Source organism: Coregonus lavaretus (genome assembly GCF_964263955.1).
Source record: "Coregonus lavaretus genome assembly, chromosome: 16".
Lineage (NCBI taxonomy): Eukaryota > Metazoa > Chordata > Actinopteri > Salmoniformes > Salmonidae > Coregonus > Coregonus lavaretus.
In genome coordinates this window covers 27532496-27544916 of record NC_140003.1, presented here as the reverse complement: position 1 = coordinate 27544916, position 12421 = coordinate 27532496, and the positions used below count along the sequence as shown (strand labels likewise).

The 12421-nt window shown below is 45.9% G+C and overlaps 1 protein-coding gene across 1 annotated transcript in view; it reads left to right on the top strand.

Annotated features, from left to right (window-relative positions):
* Window positions 1–5642: 5642 nt before the first annotated feature.
* The window catches only part of map2 (microtubule-associated protein 2), a gene marked incomplete at both ends in the record, with an annotated part of 53061 nt that continues 46282 nt past the window's right edge, over window positions 5643–12421 (top strand). The window contains one exon of the mRNA XM_084179265.1: window positions 5643–5847. Within this exon, the coding sequence (XP_084035391.1) occupies window positions 5643–5847 (205 nt within the window). The remainder of the gene's footprint in view (window positions 5848–12421) is intronic.

Here is a 12421-nt window from a genome sequence, read left to right as displayed (position 1 = left end):
TTGTTGGAGGCAGGTAGCCTAGCAGTTAAGAGTGTTGGGCCAGTACCCGAAAAGGCGCTGGTTCCAATCCCTGAGCAGACTAGTTGAAAAATCTGTTGATGTGCTGTTAAGCAAGGCACTTAACCCTAATTGCTCCTGTAAGTCACTCTGGGTAAGAGCGTCTGCTAAAATATAAAATGTTAAATGTTGTTACCAGCCTGACAAATGGCATCCTATAGTGTACTACATTTGACCAGTGCCCAAAGGGCCTGTAGACCAGCCATTTGGTTGCAAAAAACACCCCCAAAAACCAGACTTGATGTTGTCACCATCACATCACAAACGGGGGCAGAGCAGAGATGTTGAGGTACTGTTCGCACGCACGCTCGCTCCCGCCCGCCCGCCCTCCCTCTCCTCTCCTCTCCTCTCCTCTCCTCTCCTCTCCTCTCCTCTCCTCTCCTCTCCTCTCCTCTCCTCTCCTCTCCTCTCCTCTCCCTCTCTCTCTCTCTCTCTCTCTCTCTCAGTTACTCTACCATAAGCCACCTCCAACGTCATTGTAGAGAATTTTCCAGTACGTCCAATCGGCCTCACAACTGCAGAACACATGTAACCATGCCAGCCCAGGACCCTACATCCGGCTTATTCACCTATGGGATCATCTGAGACCAGCCACCCGGGCAGCTGATGAAACTGTGGGCTTGCACAACCGAAGAATTTCTACACAAACTGTCAGAAACCGTCTCAGGGAAGCTGATCTGCGTGCTCGTCATCCTCACCACGGTCTTGACCTGACTGCCAGTATGGTGTCGTGTGCAAATGCTCACCTTCGATGGCCACTGGCACGCTGGAGAAGTGTGCTCTTCAATTTGAATGCACAGAGATACCGTGACGAGATCCTGAGGCCCACAGTTGCCATTCATCGTGCCATTCATCATCTCATGTTTCAGCATGATAATGCACGGCCTCATGTCACAAGGATCTGTACACAATTCCTGGAAGCTGAAGATGTCCCAGTTCTTCCATGGCCTGCACACCAGACATGTCACCCATTGAGCATGTTTGGGATGCTCTGGATCGACGTGTACGACAGCGTGTTCCAGTTCCCGCCAAGATCCAGCAACTTGTCACAGCCATTGAAGAGGAGTGGGACAACATTCCACAGGCCACAATTAACAGCCTGATCAACTCTATGTGAAGGAGAAGTGTCGTGCTGCATGAGGCAAATGGTGGTCACACCAGATACTGATTGGTTTTCTGATCCACGCCCCTAACTTTTATTTTAAGGTATCTGTGACCAACAGATGCATATCTATATTCCCAGTCATGTGAAATCCATAGACTAGGGCCTAATGAATTTATTTCAATTGACTGATTTCCTTATATGAACTGTAACTCAGTAAAATCTTTGAAATTGTTGCATGTTGCATTTATATTTTTGTTCAGTGTTAGATGTGTGTCCTGGATTTGACTGTGACTGAGAGACAGCGTTGTGTAGTGACCTTGTGAAGGGTACCTCAGCTGAACTGTCTCTGTATTTATAAACTAGCTGGTGATGATGTCATATCCTAGATATCAGTTTCTCATAAACATGTATGCCTTTAATTCCAGGTAAATACAGTTTTACCAGCATGTTTGGCTTTAATTGGGGAGAGTTGATAGTGTTATATATAAGGTTGAAACACCCTCTCTATTTCGGTGCCTATTTCTGCTCTCTAACTCTCTCCTCACCTAAAAGCACATTGAGTTCCAGTGGTTGTCATATTTAGTTCAGCTCCCTTTGTAACAGTACTGGCGGGCAGCAGGCATACTCTAGGGAGGTAGACTGAACAACCCAGTTTCTATTGTCCAGACAGAAAGAGAGGTGGGTAAAAAACAGGGGTGGGGAGGGATGAGAAGGGCTGAGGACAGGTAGCCGTGTCCGATGTGGAATCTACATACTGCTTCAGACACCCGATCCCCCCGCCCCTTTCCCCCAGATGTCCTTCCTACCATCCGGGCTCTGAGCATCCAATAATCCTATCATCCTATCATCCTATCTCTGTGGGACTGGATAGTGGGTACACGCTGGCCTCCACCCTGCCCCAGTGCTCAGTATTGCTACCTATTCATTCCCTCTACCCCAGTGTTGTAGAGCAGTATCAGTCCACTAGAGGGTGCTGTTTCAGCCAGATGGACCCAGCAACACTCCCGTCATGGGTCACCAACACCACATGCTCTTTAATCAGCCCTGTGGGGCTCCAGGAATCGGAACCCCAAGCCTTCCATCCTCATCCCCCGTCCCTGTCACAGACACTCCAATGCTGGCTAAGGTCTGGGACGGTCTGGGTAAGCCTGGATGTCTGCCATCGGCACAGCTCAAAGTGACCTTCTCAGCAGACCAGACAGACAGAGAGAGAGAGATAGATGGAGAGATGGGGAGAGAGAGAGAAGGCTTGAATGATGATGAAGGGTTTTCTTTGAGGAGGTTCAGGTTGTTGTAGTCATAAATAAGGAGGGATTTATAACCCTGGTATGATGTGGGATACAGGCAGAGTGACCATGTCTGCATCCCTATTCCCTAAATTGTGCACTTTTGACCAGAGCCCTTTATACATGTAGGACCAATTGGGAGACACCCACTGTCTTTACAACCGGGAAGGGAATGTAAAGAGCCCACATCAGCCCAACACCGGCTAGCCTACATCAGCCCGACACCGGCTAGCCTACATCAGCCCGACACCGGCTAGCCTACATCAGCCCGACACCGGCTAGCCCACACCAAGCCATTTACATTACATTTACATTTACATCATTTAGCAGACGCTCTTATCCAGAGCGACTTACAAATTGGTGCATTCACCTTAAAGCCAGTGGGTTAACCACTTTACAATATGTTTTTTTTGTGGGGGGGTAGAAGGATTACTTTATCCTATCCCAGGTATTCCTTAAAGAGGTGGGGTTTCAAGCCCACATCAGGCCGACACCGGCTAGCCCACATCAAACCTACACCAGCCAAGCACAGGCTAGCCAACACCAGCCCAACATGGTCTAGCCCACACCAAGCCCAGCACAGGCTAGCCCACACCATGCCATAATGGGCTAGTCCCCACCAAGCCCAACACGGGATAGCCCCCACCAAGCCCAACACGAGATAGCCCCCACCAATCCCAGCACAGACTAGCCCACACCAAGCCCAGCTACTTCATTAGTAGAGCTGAGTGCTCATTTGAATATTTGGGGGCGTGGTTTGCAAATACCCTAATTCATGTTGTTAAGTAAAAAAAAGAATACATGATAAAAATTATGAACACCATTCAAACCAATGAAGGTTCGTAACTTCTCGGAACTAGGAATCATCTTTTTTCAGATAGAACCTTATAGGGTTGTGGGTTCGTTTCCCATGGGGGACCAGTATGAAAAAGTATGAAAATGTATGCACTCACTATTGTAAGTCGCTCTTGATAAGAGCACCTGCTAAATAACTAAAATATAAATATAAAATGAAGTCAAGGCTATGTTTAACCTAATGCTCAGAGGCTTGTGTATGTCTGTTCATTGTGATGCTTGCCCAGCCTGGTCTGTTCTGGAGTCAGTCACTACTATTCTGTCGATGGAATAGCAGTGGTTGGACTAAGCAGCTCTGTGGGGCTGTGTTGTATACTGTAAGCAGTAAGCACCGTACTGAAACAAGGCATCAGTCTTTGGTTCCATTATTGAGTGCTTTGCTTTGCCCATCAGGCTTCTCTTAAGTCTTGAACTCTCCACGGACCTCAAGCGAGGTAACAAATTGCCTTTCCACACACTCCATTATCATGCACTTCAATTTTACATGCTTTGCCTGGGAAAAGGGTCTTCAAGTACTGTTAGCTGTTTGCCTCCACGGGTCCACCCTTCTACCCTCCCAAGTCCTCCTTCCCTCTACTCATCCACCTCTCCACCCCTCCATCCACCACCTCTCTACTACTCCACCGCTCCGAAAAAGTATCAGAGCCTGCTCCTGCTCTCTTTCTCTCCACTGCCCTCGCTCCCCTACCTCCTACCTTTCTCTCTCTCTCTCTCTCTCTCTCTCTCTCTCTCTCCTCTCTCTCTCTCTCTCTCTCTCTCTCTCTCTCCTCTCTCTCTCTCTCTCTCTCTCTGCTTCCAAGCTCCTGGCCTGTGATTGGCTGAATCGATATACTCTCTGTTGCTGTTTAGTAGATTTCTTATCCCATGTTGCCCCTTGGCAATCTGCCTCTCAGTGGGGTGCCGTGGCGATGAGGCTGCTGTGCTCTGACCTCAGAGACCTGGCCTGTACTGCTGGACACCACACACACACACACACACACACACACACACACACACACACACACACACACACACACACACACAGACTGACTGACTGAGCGAGCAGGAGGGCATTATCCTCTGTCCTTTGACCCCTACAACAGCAGTTACTGTGAACATGTCTATTTCCTCCCTGTGATTGGTTCACAGTATTGCATGTTGCTTTATACTTCTATTGACAAATGATCATTTCTTGTGAGTTTGTCTGTGTGCATGCCGCGTGTGTGTGTGTTGGTCATGTATATTTCCCTGGGTTGTACGGAGGTGCTATGGTTGACAGCAGCTCCATAAAGTCCTATTGATTTCTCAGGGAGGGCTGAGGCTCTATTTCATGTCAGTGGTGCAGCTAGCTGTGAATCAGAACGGGATGACACCAAGGCAGGCAGCAGCAGACGAGACCTTCAGTGTCTGTGTAGCTCAATCACAGCCCTGAGTATGAGAGTGGAGAGAGAGAGAGAGAGAGAGAGAGAGAGAGAGAGAGAGAGAGAGAGAGAGAGAAGAGAGAGAGAGAGAGAGAGAGATGAGAGAGAGAGAGAGAGAGAGAGAGAGAGAGAGAGAGAGAGAGAGAGAGAGAGAGAGAGAGAGAGAGAGAGAGAGAGAGAGAGAGAGAGAGAGAGAGAGAGAGAGAGAGAGAGAGAGAGAGAGAAGAGAGAGAAGAGAGAGAGAGAGAGAGAGAGGAGAGAGAGAGAGAGAGAGAGAGAGAGAGAGAGAGAGAGAGAGAGAGAGAGAGAGAGAGATGAGAGAGAGAGAGAGAGAGAGAGAGAGAGAGAGATGCCCTGTGAACTGAAGTCCATAAACCAACTCTCCAGTCTGTCTGTAGATGTGGGGGGTGATTCGTGAGCTGAGGCGAAACAGTGTTTTGAATATGAATGATGTCCTTTGGTTCTCCTCCACCAAATCAATACCTTCTGTATCCCTGCCAAAGTGTTAATAACCATTATGTGCCAGCATATTGTAAAGACAGTGACATGACCATTCTATCCCAGTTTCTTATCATACCCCATCTAAGGAACACATTTATACAGTCTCTTCTCCCTGCCAAACTGTTAATAGCCATTGTGCCATAACACCTCAAAAATGGATGTGGCGATTTTAGTGTTAATAGCCATTATGCTACCACTATTATTGGCCATGACATGACCATATACTCTCCCCTCCCTCTAAACTGCTTCAGTGGTGCTGTACTGCAGCTGACCCTGTGCTCCAACCTCTTCGTGGGTGTGTGTGTGTCTAGAGCGGGTTGGGGAAAAAGCTGAAAGATGAATCTCTGTGTCCAGTGACAATAGAAAATAAAGTAAAAATCTCCTTCTTCTTCTCCCAGCCATAAGGAAAGACCTCCCTGGCCGCCACTGACCTCCAGCATGGCAGACGGTCGCCAACCTGAGGACAGCCACCCCCATTGGGACCCGTCGGGGGCACAGGACCCCTCTCCCCCCCCAGCCCACGGGGCTAACGGCTACCCCCCCTCTTACAGGGCCTGCCAGCCAGGGACCGCCCATGGAGCAGCACCACCCTCCTACACCGCCAGAGAGAACGGCTTCAACGGCGACCTAGCAGTTACGGCTGGTAAGGACACCTGATATCTGAGACTCAGTGACAGAGCTTCTATAACTACTGTATTGTACCGACATACTTAATCAGTATTGACCAAACTTTTTGTGACTATACAATGTGGCCGAGTTGTACCTGTCAATTAGAATTGAGCACAGATATACACTGTACACACACACAAACACACACACACACACACACACACACACACACACACAGGGGTTGGTCATCCTGTTTGGTTGGTCATCCTGTTTGGTTGGTCATCCTGTTTGGTTGGTCATTCTGTTTGGTTGGTCATTCTGTGCGTGTGTGTCTAGCAGGCACTTAGTGGGCCCCTACCTCTCACTGTGTGGGAGGAACAGTGAACAGTGAAGCACCCTCAGTAGATTCATCTCCATTATTACTGTGGCAATTAAGGGTGAAAATCTCTGTGTTTTCCCAGAGCGAGACACACACACACACACACCCCTCTCCTTCTCTCCCTCTCAACACACACTGACTGTACCCCGCTCTGTTCCCTCCTCTTGTTGCCATGGCAGTGGCTCCTCTACAATTTAGTTTGCCAGAGCTCTATTGTTCTGTCTATTGTTCCTGCAGTCTTTCTGCCTTTACATTTCTATTTCTGCTGACACACAGAACCTACCACCACCCACTACCTCCACTTTCCACCATTTACAGAACAGAAACATATTCAACATTTCTGACAGGAGTCGTATTAACCTCCTGTACCTCTTTTGTAACTGTGGTATGTTGCCAGGACCAGACCTTTCATGTCTATTATTCATTTAGACAGCATCATTCACCTAGCCTGTTAGATTGAATACCATGCACTATTTAAGACCACACTTCCCATACTTGGTCAAGAAGAAGCAGTAAGGAAGTCAGACAAAGAGTATCTTCTGTACCCTGTGGGATGAGCTCCATTAGTGTCTAGCCTGCACAGTGTGGGTAGTGCTCAAATAGTCTGTTTCAAACATTGACTAGAGCATCTGTTAATTAACGTCCATTTACAACTTTGTTGACATTTAATCCCCACACTCTGTAGCGATGGAACGATCGGGTAATTACAACTGTCTTTCAAAGACATTGACTTTTAACGAGGTCACTGAAGCCGTTGTACTATTATGTGTCTAAATGCCAAGTGCTTTCTATAGTCTTCAGGTAAGTGTTTGGCATATAAAGAATATGATGTATGTAAATGTACATTTATTTCACAGAGTTTTGAATCCTTTAACTTATGCAAACACATAATACAGCTCCACCCAACCATAACAGAACACTGCATGACACTATGACATTATGCTGTGTCATGCAATATGAACGTGCATAACACTATGCCATTGCCTAACTATCATCTAACTTCCAATGTTGTTTTAGCATCTTACAGCTTCTCTCATGGTGCTTGTTAAGGAAGGCAGCGGACAGCATGGTTCCCTGTCTGTCAGTGTTTTAGAAGACAGAACAACCTGCTCCTCTCTGGTCTTTCATAATGACTATATCTAACGCCAGCAGTTTTCCTTTTACCTCATTATCACCAAGACACATTAAAGGCACTGGAACATCATCTCACAATCAATTGGTATCAAACCTAATGCTGCTGAATACAAGTCTTGACCATAGAGCAGTGCCAATCCTCTGTGTTTGATAGTGTCAGTTAAGACCTGAAGCCGTAGTCACAAAGCCTCTCAGAGTACAAGTGCTGATCTAAGATCAGGTCCTCCCTGTCCATGGAATCTTATTTATTATGATCTAAAAGGCAAAGCTGATCCTATACCAGCTCTCTTACTCTGAGAGGTTTTGTGAATATGGGTGCTGGACCACTGGCAATATCATACAGAGAGATCCACCTCAGCTTTGTGTCTGTCTGAGGGAGTGTTTTATGAGGCCAGGGCAGGGAGGACAGGATGGGAGTACAGTAGGGTGGCAGGGGGCCTAGAGTTGGACCTAGTTGGCACACTTCAACCCTGCAAGTTGCCGCTTTTCCACTCTAAAGCCCTCCAGATGCCCAAGAGCCATTGAAGCCGCAATTTGAGGCTTCAATGCAGCAGCCGTTGGGTTGAATTAGGGTGATTGCGTTGAGAAGAGAAGTGCCATGTCCTTGAGCAACAAAGACTTGTCCATGACTTCAAAGAACTAAAGTATGGAACTGAAGATTAGGAGGCCTGCTGTGTCTACTGGATAAGTGAGATGTGTAGCTTGTAAACTTGCCGCATTGCTAGTCATCCAATGTAGTATGCTGTGAACATTTACAGACATTCACATCTGTATAACATTTCAATACAAACTGTAATATCATTTCAATATTAACTATACTGATAATAACCACCAGCATTATCTGTGTATTGTGTTTTAGGATGGTATTAACTGATGTTTGACTCTGTTGTTTTGACTCTTGTCTGTTTGGGTGGTTCTGGAGGACACAGTTGTCATGGTTTTCTGTTGACGTGGTTGTGGAGAACACAGTTGTCATGGTTTTCTGTTGAGGTAGTTGTGGAGGACACAGTTGTCATGGTGTTCATGAGCTTCACCATGTACAGGGGGTGCAGTTATTCAGTCAGTCAATACCTTTGGCAGCATCATGTTGGTCATGGGTGTGGCAGGTGAGCTCTCACAGACATTGCGAGAGAGGGGAGATGAGGGGAGGGGCTGAGGATGGGAACAGAGCAACCATAGCTCACAATTAGACAGGGCCCAGACCACCTAGGTTGTGTGTTGCTGTGGCAACACAGAGTTTTGGCGGTGGTATCTCGCCGGCTGTCTCTCTCTCTCTCTCTCTCTCTCTCTCTTTCTCCCCTCTCCACCCTGCGGTGAGGTGCAAGCCTGCATTTGGCAGTGTGTCTGACTCTGTGGCTGCCTCAGGTCTCTGCTCAAAGAGAATCAGTTTTCGCTTTGCTCTACTGGTCTGGTCTGGTCTAACCAGTACAGGTAATAAAAAAACCTTTTCTGTCCTGGTAGTGTAGCTCAGTACAGCATTGTCTGCATGTCTGGGAGGATTGTAGTTGTGGCTTTGGATTAGAGTATAACTGTTCTTCTCTTTTACACTGGTGTTTTATTGATATAAAATGTGCCTTATTTTTATTTGTCATGTTTTTATTTATTTATTTATTTATTCATGTGTTAAGGCCAATGAGACAAACTTGGTAAGATAAGTAAGATCTGTCACTGTAAATGGCTTTTGACACAACTCCTTCTGTCAGGAAGGGCTGAAACGAGACTGAAGAAGACAGCTATCATTAGAATTAGAGTAGACAGTAGATATGTTTATTTTGTGTGTGTGGTTTGTTTCTGTCAGATAGTGCTGTTTCACTGGAATTAACCCAACGACCTGGTGATGCTGTGTGTGTGTGTGTGCATGTGTGTGTTGGAGATGTGTGTGAGAACATGTCGTCGTGTGCATTCGAGACAGAATTTGATCTGGATGCAGGACACATCACTGCCCAGTCTGTGAAGAGGGAGGGAGGGAGGGCAAGAGCGATGGAGAGTGGGTATCTGTCTAGGTGAGGGCGTGAGCGGCACATGTCTGTCTGTCTGTCTGGAGGGAGTTCATCATAACCAAGCTATGGGCTCTAGAATAGAATGATGTTATGGTGTTGTCGAAAGAATCAGGATAGAGACAAAAGTAAAAGAATGACTAGAAAAGGGCATAGAACCTCTGACGATGGCAATTTGCTTTGCTTCTATGCGGACACTGAAAATTGCCCGTGGGGCTCTGGTCAAGAGAAGTACAACACAGGTGTTATTTGAGACGCAGCGCTGGACTGTGTTTGTTGGAATGTCATGCTGTGTGGTTGATCTGCTAGGCAATGACAAGTATCTGTCCATGTGTGTATGGCACTCCTTTTCTCTGTAAAATGGAACCACAGAAAGCAGGCTAATTTGAGTGGGTGAGTGTTCCCAGAAGACGTATGTATGTGTGTGTGTGTGTGTGTGTGTGTGTGTGTGTGTGTGTTTGTGCGTGTTTGTGCAGATGCATGCTTGCATGTGTCTGTGTGCATGTGTGTGTGAGTGTCTGGTGGGTGGAAAATGGTCCTGAAACAGCTCCACGTCGTGACAACAAAAGCTTTCCACCACCAACTAACTAATCCCACTGAAATACACTGTTGCCATGTCAATTACACGGTTCAGGAGACTGACATTCTCAAAAACACTAAATGATGACAGTAAAGCTCATGAGTGTAAAATTAAGGATATGGTATGGATCTACAGTATATATTGGAGTCCATATGCACAGGAATCATGGATGTATGGTTCACTAAGGTTTACAATACAACATATACAGTGGGGGAAAAAAGTATTTAGTCAGCCACCAATTGTGCAAGTTCTCCCACTTAAAAAGATGAGAGAGGCCTGTAATTTTGATCATAGGTACACGTCAACTATGACAGACAAAATGAGAAAAGAAAATCCAGAAAATCACATTGTAGGATTTTTTATGAATTTATTTGCAAATTATGGTGGAAAATAAGTATTTGGTCAATAACAAAAGTTTCTCAATACTTTGTTATATACCCTTTGTTGGCAATGACACAGGTCAAACGTTTTCTGTAAGTCTTCACAAGGTTTTCACACACTGTTGCTGGTATTTTGGCCCATTCCTCCATGCAGATCTCCTCTAGAGCAGTGATGTTTTGGGGCTGTCGCTGGGCAACACGGACTTTCAACTCCCTCCAAAGATTTTCTGTGGGGTTGAGATCTGGAGACTGGCTAGGCCACTCCAGGACCTTGAAATGCTTCTTACGAAGCCACTCCTTCGTTGCCCGGGCGGTGTGTTTGGGATCATTGTCATGCTGAAAGACCCAGCCACGTTTCATCTTCAATGCCCTTGCTGATGGAAGGAGGTTTTCACTCAAAATCTCACGATACATGGCCCCATTCATTCTTTCCTTTACACGGATCAGTCGTCCTGGTCCCTTTGCAGAAAAACAGCCCCAAAGCATGATGTTTCCACCCCCATGCTTCACAGTAGGTATGGTGTTCTTTGGATGCAACTCAGCATTCTTTGTCCTCCAAACACGACGAGTTGAGTTTTTACCAAAAAGTTCTATTTTGGTTTCATCTGACCATATGACATTCTCCCAATCCTCTTCTGGATCATCCAAATGCACTCTAGCAAACTTCAGACGGGCCTGGACATGTACTGGCTTAAGCAGGGGGACACGTCTGGCACTGCAGGATTTGAGTCCCTGGCGGCGTAGTGTGTTACTGATGGTAGGCTTTGTTACTTTGGTCCCAGCTCTCTGCAGGTCATTCACTAGGTCCCCCCGTGTGGTTCTGGGATTTTTGCTCACCGTTCTTGTGATCATTTTGACCCCACGGGGTGAGATCTTGCGTGGAGCTCCAGATCGAGGGAGATTATCAGTGGTCTTGTATGTCTTCCATTTCCTAATAATTGCTCCCACAGTTGATTTCTTCAAACCAAGCTGCTTACCTATTGCAGATTCAGTCTTCCGAGCCTGGTGCAGGTCTACAATTTTGTTTCTGGTGTCCTTTGACAGCTCTTTGGTCTTGGCCATAGTGGAGTTTGAGGTTGTGGACAGGTGTCTTTTATACTGATAACAAGTTCAAACAGGTGCCATTAATACAGGTAACGAGTGGAGGACAGAGGAGCCTCTTAAAGAAGAAGTTACAGGTCTGTGAGAGCCAGAAATCTTGCTTGTTTGTAGGTGACCAAATACTTATTTTCCACCATAATTTGCAAATAAATTCATAAAAAATCCTACAATGTGATTTTCTGGACATTTTTTTCTCAATTTGTCTGTCATAGTTGACGTGTACCTATGATGAACATTACAGGCCTCTCTCATCTTTTTAAGTGGGAGAACTTGCACAATTGGTGGCTGACTAAATACTTTTTCCCCCCACTGTATACACAAACCCTACATACACACACCCACACACACACATACATACAAATCAATTTTCTTCTGACCTCAGTCCACTCCACATCAGTTTTACAATTACTTAACATCATCTTTATCATCCTAGGTGGTTTAATTGCTGTTTTAATCATTGTACTGTAAACCTATGGGTAAAGGTATCATCTAGATTAAATAGTTTGTGACCAGTGGAGTGTATCCGGGTCATGTTCATTAGTGCACACCGTAGCAAACGTTTTGCGACAAAAAATATGCTTCCGTTGCTTCCTTTTGGTTTGTAGTGAGTATGACCTGGGCATCCCACACCATTGCTGACTCAAAGTTATCAGCCAATCACAGGCCCACGGCCAGAGCCATTTCTGATTGGCCAGTAGGTTTGGCTGCTGTCTTCCTGTCTGAACTGGTGTTTCCATGGTGATGCCTGCAGTTAGAATGCTGCCAAGTATAGATTGTCTATTTCATATTTTTATTTTGTAATTTTCTCTCACCATGGTTCTCTGCATATTAAACATTCAGCCTTAGATAGACAGAAAGCAATCATTAAATGAATTATCAATCAATAAGTACTGACCTTAAGTAAATATTTCCTTAACACGCTATGATTAGCAAGATATTGTTGGTCTAGACATGTCACTGATGACTGTGGGTGCCTGTGTGTCTAACTGTGTGTGTTTATGTGTGTGTCTATGTGTGTGTGTGTGTGTGTGTGTGTG